The sequence below is a fragment of the Cebidichthys violaceus genome, unplaced genomic scaffold, assembly GCF_023349555.1.
Source record: "Cebidichthys violaceus isolate CVI_PGR_0920_01 unplaced genomic scaffold, fCebVio1.0.p SCAF_25, whole genome shotgun sequence".
In the NCBI taxonomy this organism is placed as follows: domain Eukaryota; kingdom Metazoa; phylum Chordata; class Actinopteri; order Perciformes; family Stichaeidae; genus Cebidichthys; species Cebidichthys violaceus.
Window position 1 is genome coordinate 2,603,246 of NW_027176428.1, and position 17,797 is coordinate 2,621,042.

At 39.6% G+C, this 17,797-nt stretch overlaps 2 protein-coding genes across 3 annotated transcripts; both read left to right on the forward strand.

Moving 5' to 3' along the window:
- Positions 1 to 1,722: 1,722 nt before the first annotated feature.
- On the forward strand, positions 1,723 to 6,206 carry tmem128 (transmembrane protein 128). 2 transcript variants are annotated; one of them, XM_068720570.1, is made up of 5 exons: positions 1,723 to 1,880; positions 3,041 to 3,173; positions 3,405 to 3,566; positions 4,329 to 4,437; positions 5,265 to 6,206. In XM_068720570.1, exons 1-4 carry the CDS (start codon positions 1,781 to 1,783, stop codon positions 4,426 to 4,428), a joined length of 495 nt encoding a protein of 164 aa, XP_068576671.1. In that variant the 5' UTR covers positions 1,723 to 1,780; the 3' UTR covers positions 4,429 to 4,437; positions 5,265 to 6,206. The 2 variants fall into 2 exon arrangements, with proteins under 2 accessions (XP_068576671.1, XP_068576670.1); XM_068720569.1 differs by having other exon boundaries at positions 4,329 to 6,206.
- Positions 6,207 to 9,547: 3,341 nt separating this feature from the next.
- otop1 (otopetrin 1) lies at positions 9,548 to 15,297 on the forward strand. Its single transcript, XM_068720587.1, is given in 11 exon segments — positions 9,548 to 9,920; positions 10,154 to 10,290; positions 10,620 to 10,678; positions 10,859 to 10,989; positions 12,759 to 12,988; positions 12,990 to 13,145; positions 13,147 to 13,254; positions 13,256 to 13,393; positions 13,395 to 13,565; positions 13,567 to 13,674; positions 15,064 to 15,297. Coding segments are annotated over 11 exon segments (1,782 nt in total). The 3' UTR covers positions 15,235 to 15,297.
- Positions 15,298 to 17,797: the final 2,500 nt, after the last annotated feature.

The window sequence follows — 17,797 nt, forward strand, 5'->3', positions numbered from 1 at the left end:
CACTCAACGTTGGTCTTAATGGCAGTCATAACTATCTGAACAATGCCATTTTCATTTTTTTTTTTTCTTGGGTATTGAAGTGAGAATGCCATTTCTGAAAGAAGAAACATATTTTCTCTTTAAGATGAAATGTTGAAGTCCTAAGTAATAAAACACTTGCTTGTTTCAATACAGTCAGAAGTTTTACAACTAAAGCCTTTATGATCCTTCTCTGCTTGTGCTACTGTTAAATTATGTTTGAGAGCTTATATTTAATCATTAATAGTCAACTAACTTGTCAAAACACACCCTTAATACAGCCTTTACTTGGTCTGGTATGACTAGTAGCTTATGGCGGATTCTAAGACTCTTCTCTACTTGTCTTATAGTTGCATTTGGTTTTAGCATTCATAATTTTCCTCCATTAATCTTGCTTAATTGTTTTGCAGAAAGCACTGTACAGCGGTGAGTACACCATGTGCTATCTTAAGGAGGTGGTAAACATGGCCAGGTATTTCTTCTTTTACCAATCTAAACCAAAGTATGAGGTTACACTCATATCTGGTGCATCTGCACAGGAATAACAAATGCTCAAGAATGCAAAGGAGCTTATGACCGTGTCACCTTTACCTGTTTGTGAGCAAAACTCAACATGTTTTCCCAAAAAGATTTTACCACATTAATATAAACACAGGTGTTTTAATATTGGTTACACCTCACTCAGTATAACACAATACTATCCAACAGTACAACAATTTACAGATGCCAACAAATGATTTAGGACTCACTGCAGGACTGTTACTAAAAATGTATTAGTTTTAGATGTACCTAATAAACTGGCATCAGAATGTATATTGTGACTGTTTGCTATAGAATAAGTGGTAGCAGCAAGTTGTATTCACTTTTCTTCTCTGCAGTCTGTGCCAGATTGAAATTGAGAGTGAAATAGGAGAAAGGTATCAGTAGTGTCAGATTCTTGCCTGTGCTATGTAAAAGTATACATTCAAGATAAACGTTGAAACACAGCCAGCTACTATGCATTTTGCAACGTTTTTGTGGAATGGGAACAAGTGTGTCCTGTTAGACTTTTTCATTCAAATATCCTCAGTTACCCTTTTGAGCTTGTTCTGATTTGTGTCAAGATGGTCTTTGTGGAAAATGTTCTCCAAAACTCATGGCTGTTCTTTATTCAAGTGATTGACGTAGTGTTCTGTAGTAGAGTACAGTTAATGAAGTAATATTTTTCTTTTGGCAAATGCTAGATGTAACAATCATTCACTGTAATCATACTATAAGTGTAGAGATTAGTGTATGCATCACAAGTCCTATATTGTTGGTCCCATAGAGTTTTCTATTGAATAACCTGCTTCTCTTAGCCAAGTTTAGTATTTATACATGGGGGGGATTTAACATTGTTTTATAAATCAAAAGGGACATTGTCAGTTTAGATTATTCATTTGCACAAACATTATATAATACACTGACGAATTAAATAAAATCAAAGGAAATTTAAAGGATGAAAATATGCACTCAAATGTAAAACTTTTTGAAGACCCCCATGTACTTGGCATACTTTATTTATTTTTGTATACTTCTATACATTTCTAATGAACATTACTTTTTTGTTTGTTTAACTTTAGCTATGCCTTGACATTAGTTAAACTGTTATTCCTTATACAAAAAAAACTACAGCTGTCGTTTTCAAGTGCGTCATATAAACGCGACTCTGTCTAACAGGAAGTGCCTTCTGATCACTAGTCAGCCTTTAGAGCTAGTGTAAGTTAAAGATAGCATCAACACAATGCTTAACGACAGTGAGCTTGCAACTTTGCGGAATAGATTTAAGAGAGATGCGGAGTTTCTTATGCAAACAACGACAAATGGGGACGAAGATGAAAAGAGTAAGCCCCAGAAAGATTGTATCGGCTAACACTGTTGGCTAACTTTGACTAGTTTTCTGACAGAGCTAACAACCGTTAAATGGAATATAACGTTAGCTCTTGTTTGGACACTAACACTGTAACGTTAGCTCAGTGTCAAAGAAGGATAGCCTGCTAGCTAACTTGAGCTAACAGTATTGTTAGGAAAGCTAACTTTTATAGGTTAAATCTCTTGAATTGCCAGTTTGTAACGTTAGACAACTTGCTTGACAATCTTTAGACAGTTTGCCATTTTGCCTTCACAAAACTATGCTATTGGTTGTATGGTGGACACACTCTGAGGCCTTCACTGGCAGAAATACAGCAATTCTTGATTGTTTTGACTGTGAGCAGCAAATGCTGTGCCAGCTCAGCAACACAATACAGGGAATCACTCCTACACTGTCTTCAATCTAAGGGCTGTCTCTTTGACAGTGTAAACTAATAGCTGTAGTATAAGTAATAGGCAAAAGATTTATCAAGTGGTTAACCCTTTTTACTATTAATGGCTTGTTATTTTCCCAGTTTACATACAGTCAGTGATCCTTCTGGCAAGATGACTTGGTCTAATATTATCTTGTATCCAAGATGGACCACCAGGAATAACGTATATGTAGGTCAACTACTTGTCTAGGGCACGAAGTTCATTGTGAACTCTGCACAGAGTAGACCTGCGTGCTGAAGCAGTTCAACAGCCAACAATGGGCTCTGATACGTTTAATCAACCAGTAAATTATAGAGATTAATACCTCTCTGAGAAGTAAGATCATCTCAAAGATAGCTATCGGTTTCACCTCAAAAGCTCCTTAAACCTGTATGTTGGGGACTTGGCACATTGTGTTATAACAAGAAAAAAAAGTCATATTTAGTAGTAAATTCTGTACCATACTGTAACACTTTTACTATCTTTTAGTATTTCATTTTACTGAGTCATGAAGTGTGTTAGTGTTGAACATTACCTTCATCTAATTGTTGGTACACCACTTTCAGACTGTTGCCACACTTCGGTGGGTAATAATTAAGTGTAATTTGTTATGAATCAAGTTGTTTTGTTCCGTAGTTGGATCTCTACTTTTCTAAAGTCACCGTGCTCTTAATGTAGACTAATGAATTGAAACTCTTTCTTTTCTATTGCCATTCAGGTCAGGAGGAAAAAGATGCTAAACCTCTCCCTCGCATTAACAGACACTCCATTTTCTGGATCGTGGCATCTATAAGTGTGACCTACTACGTGGATTTCCTCCACAACATCATGGAGAATGACGATATCAAAAGGTGATTGAGTCAAGAGAATTGCTATAAATTACCTGTACACATCGTCATAGATACAAATCATCATCATGGTACATGGTATCAATGAAACCCCTGGTGTCTGATAACACTTAGAAGCTGTTTGTGGTGTTGTTAACGATCCCATCTTCTGTATTTCAAAAGCTTCACCCACTCTTTATACCTTGCCCTCAGGTCTTAAATGAGTCTTCCTCCTGTCAACCCCTGTTCTTTCAGTTGGTGGTTCAATGTGGGTCTGATACTCCTCGGGATCTGCCTGTCTCTCGCCATGTTTTGCATTGTGTACCTGGAGTGGTTCAAAGGCATCCAGCACTATGACCAAGAGTACCCTGCCATTCCTCCGGTCACCACTGCAGCCTTTATCGCTGCATCTTGCAGGTAAAACAGCAAAAAACAGATCAACTGTAGGACATTCTTTTAGAGACCAAGGAAAGTAGAACAGCATTCTACATCTTTCTAAAGAACATTTGACTTCCTGTACCTCTCCTATTTAAATGTGCAGTTTTAAATTATCTGGGCGCATGATTAGAAGTGAAATGATATTAGCTTACCGAACATATATGTCGTCCAATACTAACAAGAAATTACAGTATTAAACACACCTGTGTGGGTGAGCATGGCTTAGAATATTGTAATGCAGGTGTTTTCCATGCCTTTTTTAATTGGGCATCCACCAGATTTTTTACACGCTTATTGTTGAAAGAATGGAAGTCTTAGGTCGTGGTTGCACCATGAAGCGAAGCTGAGCCGTGTTCCTGCACAGAGCTGGTGCAGACACCTGCATAGATTCAAATGAGAGCGTATCTGTTGTGTGAGACCTGTGAAAAACCCATCTGATACACTTGCAGTGTAGACGGGATGTAGACATTACAGCTGTGGACGTTGCAGACCCACCTGGCAGAGATCTGCACTCTACTGAGTGCACCTTTCTAGATTGTCATGTGATTAGATAATCCACCTTGTTTAAATTATGAACACATTGTCATAACGATTTGTGTCGCTTAAATGGTTGATTGGAGTCACTGATTAGAAGAAAGTGGGAAGCTGTCACATGCAAAACTAGTTAATCAATAATGTATGATTCATCAATACTAATTCATGTTGTGCATATTTGTAAGCGTTATTGTGCTTTCCTTGCAGCCTAAACATGGCCCTGTGGCCCGTGTGGTCCTTCTTCACTCCACTCATCCTCTTCACACAGTTCATGGGTGTGGTCATGTTCATCTCTTTGCTTGGATGAATGTGACAGGTGAGGATAATGCTTTGTTTTTTCTTTTTAAAGCTGTCATTTTGAGTTTCACAAAATGTCTTTTTTTTTTTTTTTTTTTAATAAATAACTTTTATTTGGCCTTACATTGTGAAAGTGAAATATTGTGTCATTAAATGCTTAATACCAACGCTTCGTATTTGAAGAATCTGAACTTTACATAATCTTGTTATCCACAATGTTGAGTTTTCTTGTGATAGTTTTGCTCCATTACCTACACATATCTCTGAAGCAATGACAAGGTAACAACCGAATCAACAAACTGCATTGCACTGTAAGACAATTTCTGCCAAAATCCTTAGACATTCCAGCACCAAAATTAAACACACACACACTGACCATAATGGTGTATGGCCACATTTTGAAACTGAATCTAGCAACACATGCACTTAAACAACACCAAACATTTAATACTCACTCAAAATCAGCAACATGTGTCTTTTGAAACTTAAGATTGCTTATATATACACCTGCAGCTGATTGATGTAGACCCCTCTGCTGAAACAGCAAAAGCTGTGGTCAGTCGGTATCGATGCTTTTGGCTGGGCAGGTCAGCATAGTAGGATCACTGTGGTGTCGGTGAGAGTTTAACCATCTCAGTTTATGATTTGTCACTGATGTGTTTCCCCAAAGAAACAATGATGACAATGTCAATAAAGTGTGATGCATTGTGTTGAGCATTTGGCAAACAGCACTTGTTTTGTGCTGTTTGCCAAAACAATGTTTTGTTTTTTTCACAGCAGACATTTGGCTTGTTGCGGTTACTGATAACATTAACGATGGGTCTGCTCTGTTTAAATGTGTTTCAGGGAGGTATGACATTGAGCCACCATTCACAACACCAGGGGCCGTATTCACAAACACTCTGAGAACTTAGCCTAAGCATTTCTAGCAAGGAGTCCTAGCTTACGAGGGATTTAGAAAACTTCTCAGAGCAACTCAAGGAAGGGACAGAAACGTTTACCTTCAGTGAGGAGGTGGGGTTGACCCTGTTGCTCTATGACACATTATTTTAAAGATGTGTGATTGGAAAGAAAAACCAAAGAAAAATGCATAGTGAAATGGTGAAATCGATAGTTGTTATCATAGAATTTAGGCTCTATTTAGACATGATGGGCTCAGCTTTCATCCGTTTCTGTGATTGCTGTCCAGTTTATATGAATAGCAGCGTTATTCGGCATGCAAATCTATAAACCAGCAAATATTGTTGCATTTTTCCAGTTGCCAAATATCTGTTGTGTTGTGATCACTTTCATTTCTGGTGTTTTAGTGTTGAGTGGGAGATGTGAGTGCATCTCTAATGAGATCAACCTCAAACATTACAGTAATACAATCTAGTGATTCATTCACTTACTGTCATTCAGCGTCCGTTTCTTCTTTCCACCATTCCCTCCTCTGCTTAAGAAACTCTTAGAAAGCTTTATGAATACGGCCCCAGGACCCTGAAACTGAAGCAAACAACTGACTTTTTTTTTGTTATTTATAGTGTGCTATTTATTTCTTTGCTTTTCATACGGTGACCCGCGTTAAAATGTGCTGTGAAAATGGCCTTTTGTATTTAAATGTTGAAAAATGTGTATAAGCAACGGAGTAAAGGTGTTCCGCCATTCATAACTGTTAATAAAACAACTTTTTTGGAATTGTTTTATTTTTTTCTTAAGCAGTTTGTGGTTCACAATGCTGACTGCTCATATTCTGTAAAATGTTTTTTTTTTCTGAAATAAAGTTTTATAACTAGTTTCACTACTTTATATACATGGTAATGCTTGACTAAGCATAACCTTGAACAAATCAATAATACAAAAACTGCCACAGTAGAAGATGGACCTGAGACTGCATCTATGGATTCAAAACATCTACTGAATCCAAAATATAGGCAAAACTTGATTAAAAGCTTAACTTAGACCAAAATATATAAATATGTCAGTATGTATGTGTGTGTGTGTGTGTGTATGTGTGTATATATATATATATATATATATATATATTGTGGTGGAAATTATTATACCCGCTGAACCGTGAGTCTTTTAAAGGTGCTGAAACAAAGAATACTATGAAACAGAACTTGTCTTTGGGAATTTTATTCTCTGGGCAGAGAAGGTTCATTTATCGTATGCAGTCAGTCGGCATGAGAAAGAACTCATTACAAGATGAGTTGTATATTTAAGCACACATAAACAGGAGGGCTGAGGGTTCTTCCCCTTTACATCGAGGTTAGATGGTTAAACATCGGTTAGACAGGCCAAGAGGAGGTCAGGAGGAGGGGGGCTAATCTAACATGATCTTACACCTGCAGAAGTGTCTGATACACTTGCTTTGCTAAACAGGAAGGTGCTTCAAATAGAGAAGTGGCTATTGCGTGGACAAAGGTCACCACACGTGCCGCTTCTTTGGAAACTTAGCGTAGGCAAAAAAGGGTCTTAACACCGAAACTGTCGAGCAGCATCACAAAACTATAAAACCTGATTATGAAAATGTAATAAGTATAAACTTGAATTCATTTTTTAATTGGTATAATGAAAATGTTTCCCATTACAATATATGTATATATATATATATTATATGTGTATATATATGTTTGTATGTGTGTATATGTATGTATGTATGTATATGTATAAAAAAGTAAAATTATATTTAGAAAATCATTCTGATATAGCAAAACCTTTGCCTAATATAACATTTTTCTCTGAACTTTGGACCCCATATACTGGATATACACTAAGATGATTTTTTTTTTTTTTTTTAAATGTAATCATCACTTCTTAATATTTTTTTTTCAGTTTGGCTCATTCCTCCAGTGTGTTCATTACTGATGGTCAACACACATGCCAGTGGTGGATGATGTATTCAGATATTGACTTAAAAGGGTTATGATACACATAAACATATAAGGCATCATTTAAAATGTCCTTTCAGAGTGTTATATTATAGCTACCTTTAAATGTATGTTGGGCTCTTAAATCTACAATATGGCACATTTTAAAAGATGACATCACCTACTCACTATTGGACATAAGCACCTAAAAATCTTCAGCTTTGAAAAATACGCATTTGTTTTTAAAGACAATAACAAAAAACAAATCTTAATCACTTTTTGGTTTGTCCTTAAACTGCATTCAGATTAAATTAGGTTGTTTTGGGGCCGTTGGAGTGCAAACAACAGAGCTAATTTAAACACTTCCAGATTAAATCAAAAATGTTTAGATTTAGTCGATCGCCCATTAAAGTTCCCAGATAATGAATAGATCTTACTCCTTTTCTTTGTCGGGCTGATTCTCAGTGATTAAGAAATCAATACTCAGACATCAGCTGATGTGCTGTTAAGGAGAAAAGCTTAATCATCTCTCCAACCCTCGTGACGCCACTGTGGAGTGTCCCTCGCGATAGGTTAATGAGGTCCCAAAGATGAGCAAAAAAGTTTAAACAAAGCCAATTTGTCCTCACTTTTCACTATTAACCAACTTCAAAACACATTTTACGCCTATCAACAAAACAACAGCTGCGCGCATGGGTTTCTCCACGTACCGGGCGAAGATCTCCGATGTGCTACCGATGGAAAATAAACATAATTGCGGTTTGTCCTATGAGCATGTATTTAATGCCAGGTGTGGTGCTGCATGAAGCCATCAGGTTATGCTTATGATGCCTAAATTGGACTTGTATATATATATATATATATATATATATATATATATATATATATATATGTTTGTGGTATATACATAATAATTAACCGTTTACAAACATATACAATGAAAATGATTAAAATAAATGGAAATCAATGGATACTAATATGAGTATAGAAACTTTTATTTTGGAAATAATAGTAATAAATCAGGATTACTGCTGTTCACATAAACACTTTAACTAGTGGCCGTTTATTTTTTGCACCAATTAACCCCCAAATATCCATGTCCTCACTCTATTACAACCACCCACCACCCACTTGTTTTTTTTTTATGTTTTCTGAGTCATGCTGCTGGACTAGGTTGACTCACTATCCTGAGGGACTGAGAAGACTCCTAAAGTTGAATAGGGGCTATTGTGAAGCCACTGTGTTACGTGTGTCCATTTCACTAATTCTGTTTCACTTTTTTTAAGTATAGGTTGGTTTTCAAAAATGGAGCCATATTTGTTTTTTTAAAATAAGGCAATTATTCAAAGGCCCTGATTACCATATCATCCTACATTCACACCAATCATCTCTCAATCTGTGTGAGCAGTCCTTCTGTTGTTATGCTGATTGCGCGCATCCGCCCACTCTATTGGACTAGAGTTTGGTCATATCCATAAGAGCTCTCAGTGCTGATGGTCTCAGTGTTCTCATTGTTGACATCCACTTACAAAAAGCCATTGTTTATTCGAACATTGAAATCTGATCCTACTTTTTTTCACCTTGAGAGCAAAGTTTTAGCTACCACAAGTGGACATAAGGATTTGAGGAGGTGGCACTTGGATTTGAAGCGCTGTCAGGGCAGGTCACTTGCCTCCGCCTGTAAAAATCGCAGGTTTGTGAGATGTCATCTTCCCTTTTATCTCATCCAGGACTGTATGCTTAACACCCGATAGCCACCCTGAGAGGATTTCAGCAGACTTGGAAAGACTGTCTGGCAGCTGCTCCGAAGAGGTGGATTTGAGCGAAGCTCGTTTTTTTCTGTTGTTGTGGATAATTCCGTGCTTAGTGTTTTTGCTTCTTTAGGCAGTGAATGGTTGGCACAGCAAGCCCAGTGATTTCTCTGAAACATATGGGAGTTTCAAGAGGACAGGGGTCTGGGATCACCAAAGAGTGAAACGCAATCTACCATTTTCCTAGTGAGCCTGTTACACGACCAGAAATTTCAGTTTCATGGTTACAAGATGACAATGGCATCTATCAAGTCCATCCTCAGTGAGGCTGGACATTGAAACTATGCGTGACCACTGAGCCGGACCTTGAAGATTGAATTAGCATGTTTGGCACGGTACCTATTCGCCTGAATCCCCACCTTGTAGCAACAGGTTAGGCACCTGGCCTCCCCCAAATGCTCTTATAGCGCGTGGCTTTGACTTTACTCCTCTCCCGGCATTGCAATTCTTCTGCATGTCTCCCACCATGGTGGAACACAGCGGCCTGGATATTATGTGTCTGAACAAGTACTGTCACAGTTCTTCCTCGTCGTCCAGCTCCGAGCCCGACAAGAAGATTTTCACCAAACTAAAACTCAGTTTGTCAGGGGATTATCCGAGGAAGAACGCAGAGATCCTCAGCGGTCAGTACGGTACCAATCTGCTGCTGATCGGGGCGGCGTTGATGCTGGCTGTTGCGCACCATGGCCCCTCTGTCAAGGAAGAGCACCTGTTGTCCTTTGTCACCTGCCTCATGATCCTCCAGCTGATCTGGATGATGTGGTACATCCTGGTGCGGGACAGACAGAAGGACACGCGGACCGAGAAAGACGTCCACGCCACCACATGCTGGATAAGAGGTGAGTTTGAAAGATTACGCGCAAGATTACAGCAGTAAAAGCGTAAAATAGCAAACTGCTGTTCTTTTCCATGCGTTTGGAGATGACAGAGGGTATTTCTTTAAGAATCTGAAAACCATAATATATACAAGGATTTATGTTTGATAGTTTAAAGAAAACCTGAAAAGATTTGTTGGCTATAAAGCCAAAGTGTGGCAGTAACAACTTGATCTTTATTTCTTTTTTCTTGGTAGGTGGTTTGACTCTCCTTGCACTCCTTTCACTGATTATGGACGCGTTCCGAATCGGGTATTATGTTGGCTATCAGTCTTGTGTGTCGGCGGTGCTCGGGGTATATCCTGTCATCCATGCAACTCACACCATAGCACAGGTAAGTTTACAACCCAACTTTCATTTCAATAAAGTGATAATCTTTCAGTGTTTTTTTTCTTTTCTTTCTGTGCACCACTTAACCAGGTCTTTGAATAATGTGCTCTTTGTTGTTGAGGCGAGCACAGAGTCACTGCAACAATATAATCCTGTCATTGTCCGTGTTATTTGAGTGTAACTGACAAAAATCCTTCTGATGAAGGGATTTAAACAATGCTTAAATCGATTTTGCTGTCTAAGAAATATGTTTTATTAAGTGATATTTTGGATTATGTTTTGTCTGGCTTTTTATATTAAGGTTTTGTGTCTTGGTTTTGGTGTTTTGTTTAGGTGCATTTTCTCTGGTTTCACATCAAGGATGTCATCAAGAGCTTTGAAACATTTGAGAGGTATGTGAAATATGTGTGATATTATAATGTTACAAAACTTAAATTGTTGTCAAAAAGCATGTTTTGATACCACAATCATGATACATCTCACCAGCGACAACAACATATTGTATCATAACACTGCCGTATGCTATTAGTTAACTGCTCATCAACCTTGTTTTCAACTGTTTGTCTCTTCAGATTTGGTGTAATACATGCAGTCTTTACCAACCTCCTCCTCTGGTGCAACGGCGTGATGTCAGAAGCCGAGCACTTCTTAAACAACCATAAGAGAAGACTCTCTGCCCTGGGCTACGGAAACCTCACTATTGGTAAGGGCCAAGGGGTTGATTGCTGACTTGTACCTAGAAGACAAATACAATAGTCCACTTGAGAGCTCACTTCAATGGATGAAAGAAAAAGGAAGGAGAGGAGGGTTTTGCGAGGGGAAGGGAGGTTAGCTCGGCAGCCCAGTGGGTCTTGTTTGTGTCGAACGTCTCTCTATTAGGTTTCAGGAGACACACAGTGTTGGTAGTGCTGAGGCCCTCTCCCCAGCCCTTTCCCCACACTTCAGCCACCACCACCCTCCTTGGCAACCCCCCGCTTGACCTCAGACGGCTTTGTCCCCAGGCTACTAACTCCCAAGGGTGCTGCAATTACAGTAACTGATACATCTAAGCTCAGGGTTGGGGGGTTCGGCTGCTCCTCCTCATATCCGGCTGACTGTGAGGCTGGCTGCACCCTGACTGTTGTTCCCTTTTTAATTAAAGGCTGCAGTACCATAGTGGTGGCCTTTGGGGGAAAGGGGGGGGGGGGGGGGGGGGGGGGGGGGGGGTAGGGGGGGGGGGGGGGGGGGGGGGCACACGGTAAGGTTTTGTTGAGATCAGAATTACCATATCGTGTTATGGTGGCCTTGACAGGGGGTAAGACTAAAAACTGCAAAGTCATCACCATCTAAGATGCTCAGACATTTAGACATTTAGCGAATGAGTGAAATGTCCAATTAAAATCAGTAGAATAGCACTAATGAATATTGCCCATCAAACATGACGGGCAAACTTCATTTTATAGGCTGCTGTCAAAAGTCACACTTTAGTAAAAACTAATAAAAATACTGACCTTTACAGTTACTTCAGATTTAAGTTTCATAACAAATCTAAAAGTATTAAAAACAATGTCAATAAAGAAGTGTCTGTCCTGGTTGCCTAGTGGTTGTGAGATAAAACGTAAATACCATAAATCATTTTCAAATAAGTTACTTAAATGGCCCTCTTTTGCTTGGAGATATTTTGCTTTCAGGCTTCATTGAATGTAGAGCAGTGGCAGATAATAGATTGAAAAAAAAAATGGAGGGGTCACAAGACTGTTCTTGTGATATTTCTGCTACAGTTTTTGGGATTGTGTATATTTTTTCAGACTACCATCTAATCTTTGGTCTGTTACTGCTAATTTGACACTTTCAGACCTCTAAAAATGATTGCAATAAAACAAGTGTTTGTGGTTGAAGTGGTCACAACTAGTAGATGTACATCACTGACAAGTAGACACAGCATAAAGGTTGGGAAACACTTCCTTGGTGAATAGATATGTGGGCTTCCTGATGCTGTCTCTAAGGCAGTTCCTGTTTAAATAAGATTGCACCGGAGCAAAAGGATGTCAATGAAACCTAATCTGCATTTCAAAGTGGTTCTCTTGAAACATTCAAGATTAGATTCAGTAGTAATACTTTTGTCTGAAGGCTTTCAAAGCATTCATATTTGAAATAATTTATCATATTGAATCGCTAAAATGAAGTTACATACAGAGGTATGGTCCAGATATGTTTTCATTCATTGAGTGTTTTTGGAAAGTGAGGTATATTACTGAACTGTACACAATGTATTGCTATGTTCTACATTTAGTCTTGTGAGATCCTATGCATCATTTTTTACTGTTTTTTAATCACTTTTTACTCATGTTTATTTTAATATTAATGTGTTTGGTTTCCTAGTATAGTATTGTGTTATGTCCTGATAGATGGATGTGATTTTATTATTTTAGGACAGCATAACAAATAGATGTATTTCTCACGAATTTGCATCTGTTTTTATTTGTTTTGCAGTGCACTCAGAGCCCCACTGTAACTGCACCACCAGCACTTGCTCCATGTTCTCCAGCAGCCTCTTCTATCTCTATCCCTTCAACGTCGAATACCACATCTTTGTCTCTGCCATGCTCTTCGTCATGTGGAAGAACATTGGAAGGACCATTGACCTTTCTTCAAACCGTAAGAGGCTGGCTACTAAAACCCAAGGCCTGACCGTAGGCCCCATTCTGGGTCTACTTGCACTGGGCCAGCACTATCGGGATCCTGGTGGTCTACGTCACCCATGTAGAAGAATCCCTCCAAACTCGTCAGTCAGCCATTTCCATGTTCTATATTTACGGCATTGTCATGCTGGTGTTCATGTGCTCTGCCGGTGCTTCAGGTCTGCTCATATATCGAGCGGGACCACATGCCACTGGACACCTCCAAGAACCCGTCGAGACAGTTGGACACAGAGCTGCTGTTTGGGTCCTCTATTGGCTCCTGGCTCATGTCTTGGTGCAGCATAGTGGGCTGTATTTGGCACCAACAGCAGTCCTCCTTACCGCTGGACCAACCTCATCTACTCTCTGCTCATTGTGCTGGAGAAGTACATCCAGAACCTCTTTGTCGTAGAGTCCCTGTATCGCCAGCAAGAGGATGGAGAGAGGGGAGGACCCTGAGTTACCAGCTGCTCCAGAAATCTTCTCGGTGACGTCCTCTTTGTCCCCACCGTACGACGGCATCATCAACCGAGCCTACGAGACGCCAGACAGAACCTGTGTCACCATGGAGAACGACCAGGAGGAAAGCGGACAGGTGTACAGATGTCCGAGGAAACCGTTCTGAGGTGCCGCTGCCTGTGGGGAAAAAAAGTAAAAGGGAGCCCACAAATATAAAGAGGCAAATCCTGAAGAACATCGCAGTCTTCCTGATAATGTGCAACATTTCGGTAGGCATTTGTACTTGTCAACTTGATAATTGAATGTAGGTGAGATGAAATTAATTTGAAGGGGACTTTGTTGTGTAAAAACTCAAAATAATAGCAATCTACTATCTGAAACATTCTATCATTTAATTAACCAAATTCACACTTAAAATTAGAACCTAAATCACCTAATTTCTTTGTTAACAATGGCTCAAATGACGATGTGTAATGTGACAGAGATCACTCGTAGAGACCCTCAGGTAGCGTTTTAGCTTTTATTTTTGTTTTCACCCTCACCACTCTCATCGACCTTGTTTCCAGACATGGCTGGCAGCTGTTTTTATCAAACATGTCAGAGAAACTATTGTATGTTAACTGCCCAATAGACAGAAGAAGTTAGTGACTAGCTGGTGAACATATATCCAGCAGTTAAAGAGACAGATATTTATTTCAAGAGCAGAGCTGAGGGAGATGGGAGGTTGCCAGAAACTCGACTTGCTAATGTCTGCTAACAGGGATGCACCGACACCGATATTGGGCTGATACTGACTCAAATAGCTGGATTGGGTGTCGGTAACAATGGGGTAGATTAAGTCTATGTTTAAATACTGTATACATACTGTCAAGCCTGATGGTGCCTTACACATAGAAGAATGATCCCAGTCACTTCCACACAGTGAGGCATACAGCCTAATAACTAAACACTGATATTGGATTGACACCCGGTATGGGACGGGTATCGGTATCTAAACTGAAAAGGTCAGATTGGGGCATTCTTATCCTTCAGATATATTCAACTGTCTGCTAACAACTTCATAAGGTGATAAAACAGTTTGTGAATGTCACTCACACCTTTTATTGCTTGTTTTATACTGCCATTGACTTCCTGCTGAATCCTCACTCACAAATCTTAACCGGCCTCTGGCCTGTTGGGGCCACTAGTAATAACACGGCTGAGTGCCTCTCCGACCCCCCCCCCCCCCCCCCCCCCCCCCCCCCCCCCCCCCCCCCCCCCCCCCCCCCCCCCCCCCATCTGCTAATCTCTTCACCCCCAGTGAGAGGATAACAGTTTGCGATGTGTCCGGCTAACGCTAACAGAATGGGCTGTTTGTTTGTCTAACTGCTAACAGCTAACAAACCTACCAGTACACTTATTACTGGCAAGATTGTATATAGTGTCTAATACCATGACTTTGAGCCAATTGCCTGTATACATTGCCGCTTGTTTTTGAGTTTGAATGAAGTGTTTTTTTACGAGGTCTTGCAGCTTGTTAGTGTCTATATAGGGGATGGCCAATTGTGGGTTGTATTAATTTATCACACAATACAGCAGTAGTTGTCACAGACACACCTGGCAGAGATCTGCACTCTACTGAGTACACCTTTCTACTTTAACTTCTGTCTTTCTTTCAGCTGTGGATCCTTCCTGCCTTTGGCTGCCGCCCACAGTACGACAACGGGTTGGAACAAGAGACATTTGGTTTCAGCATATGGACCACAGTTCTCAATTTTGCCATTCCTTTGAACCTTTTCTACCGCATGCACTCAGTTGCCTCCCTGTTTGAGGTGTTCCGCCGGGTCTGACAGAAAAGCAGATGACTGACAATGCCAGATAACATGCACAAGAACACTTGTCACCACCGGCTCCCCAGAGTGTCTCACAGCGCAGGTCAGCCGTTCAGGAGGCAGTCTGGGTCACACTCCAACAGACTTCAAAACAAGCTGCGGAGACAAACAAAACGAAGAGCCCTGAGTGTGGGGATAACTGAGGAGGACGAACCTATTAGCCTGCGTTCCTTGAGGAATTATCTTGTATAATGGGAGACTTATTAAAAAGGGTGATGAAAAGGAGCATTGGTTTCAAAAATGTCAAAAGGGCCCTTTGTACTTTTGTTCTGTAGTCACATTTCAGTAGATTTTACTCACTGGTTCAGCATGTAAAATGTACATGCTGAACCTGACACACATATTTTGTACTGTTTCATATTAGTAGTTGAAAGTGTATAATAGGCTACTCACAAAATACTACAGCTAAGCCACTGAAACACCTGTTAGTCTCTTACAACTAATAGTACTGTATTCAACAGAGCCACAAGTGCATTGGTGTACAACTTGACCCATATTTTCTCTGCATGTGAAATGTTCATACTGTATATGGATATGGTTCTCAGTTAATTATCTTAGTGGTATAAGTCTAATGGAAGAGTATGCAACCCTTGAGCTACAAAGATAGTGACAATCTTAGCACTATATTTGAAATCATATTTTTGAGTTGGACTATAGTTCTCTGCCTCTCTCAGTAATTTAAGGTTCATCAATGTCCTTTTGTATGATGATTCTCTGTTCTGTCAAGTTGAATGGTAAGTTACGTTCAAAATGATGTTACTAGGTAGCACTGTTTTGATTATACTGGAGTATCTGTATCCACATTATATTGACAAGTATATGCTGAGATAACAAATCTACTGTCCAAAAATGGTCCTTTTTATATCCTGATAACAATGAATCTGTGTAATATGAAATGTGTTCAAATCAGGTGTTGTCATTGTTAGTGTCATTGTTAAAAGAATCTTGTATCAAAATAGTTGCAGAATTATTATACCAAATAAATGTTGTTGTGTTGACAACTTACACCAGACCAGAGATTGTATGTTTACACCTGGAAGATCAGCAATAAAAACCATCCCAGTCTGTGACATTACTTGTTTCTTTTTGATATGCTGTATACTTGTACTGTACAATTTTGTATCAAATCAATGTATAATTTCAGTCAGTTCTCAACCTGGTGCTATCTGCTGTATGTGCTCTCACTATGTGCCAACTTGTGGTAAAATCCTTGTTTTTTAGGTGCAAACTACAATATTATATAATCTTTGTAAATACTGCCATGCTGATCAAAATCATCATTCAGACACTGTGACACGATTTTGTAAAATTCCAATGAAATGGTGCTCCTATGAAATTACGTGTACAATAGTGATGGATGTATATCTTTTGCTTATTGAAATAAAGATTTTTCTTCTTTTTTTCATACAAGAGATGTGTCACATCTGCTCTCCTTCACACTGAGGATGTCTTTGCTGACTGTCGCTACATCGTCATTGAACAGCCGAATAGGCAGCAGCTGTAGTACACATTTACACCACCGGATGGCGCCACGTATTTATGTTTTTCTTTTTTTAAGGAGTTCGATGGGACAGTCCAAGAGCCCATGTACTATATGGGCAACAACAGCTTGGATTGTTGCACAATCACCTCTTAATTAATGCCCGCTTCTTACAACAATCGTAATGAAGGCAAGAGGGAAACACAAACATTGTGACACACAATCGTTTGGTGACTTTTTTTAAATGCAACAAAATATTCTGCATAAATTGTTCTACACAGCATTATCGTATTTGGCCAGACAAATAGGTCCATAGGCATCACACGTTTGATCTTTCAGCATAATAATGTATTGGCTGTGGTAACATCTGAAGTGATGTATGTATGTAAATAATTAAATGCTGTGCCGTGCACACGTTTCCTCCTGATTTTATATGTTACTCCAGAGAATTTGGCATCGGGCGTCGGGCGTCGGGAGATTATTTTTGACGTAGTGTCACAACGATTTGACAGGCACGCAGACACATCTAAAAATATCCGTGACGTTTCAAAGCCGGAAACGGCGCTGCTGCTGTTACGCAGACAAAGCGCAGCGCTCGGAGCTCCTGGCTCAACGTGGCCGCTGAGAGTGTGAATGTGACTCGTCTGTTTAGGGTTACTCTGACAAGTGGGTGAGCTATGACCTCCAGTCGGCGGTCGTCAGGGGGCAAACAACCACCAGTATTCAGTGATGAAAAAATATTGATTTATCCATGATAGACAGATAGATAGATAGATAGATAGATAGATAGATAGACAGACAGACAGACAGACAGACAGACAGACAGACAGACAGACAGACAGACAGACAGATAGATAGATAGATAGATAGATAGATAGATAGATAGATAGATAGATAGATAGACAGACAGACAGACAGATAGATAGATAGACAGATAGATGTACAAAACACTGATGGGTTATGCATTAAACATATGGGCTATGCGCTGTACATAGACTGTGACTTCAAAGAGAGCTTGTGTACATGTCAAAGGACGAAGAA

What these genes read in the sequence shown, in the direction of transcription:
- tmem128 (XM_068720569.1), top strand. Translation starts at nt 1,781, where the DNA reads ATGCTTAACGACAGTGAGCTTGCAACTTTGCGGAATAGATTTAAGAGA. An exon ending in TGGGGACGAAGATGAAAAGA is followed by an intron (nt 1,881 to 3,040) that starts GTAAGCCCCAGA and finishes ATTGCCATTCAG; the next exon opens with GTCAGGAGGAAAAAGATGCT. An exon ending in TTTATCGCTGCATCTTGCAG is followed by an intron (nt 3,567 to 4,328) that starts GTAAAACAGCAA and finishes CTTTCCTTGCAG; the next exon opens with CCTAAACATGGCCCTGTGGC.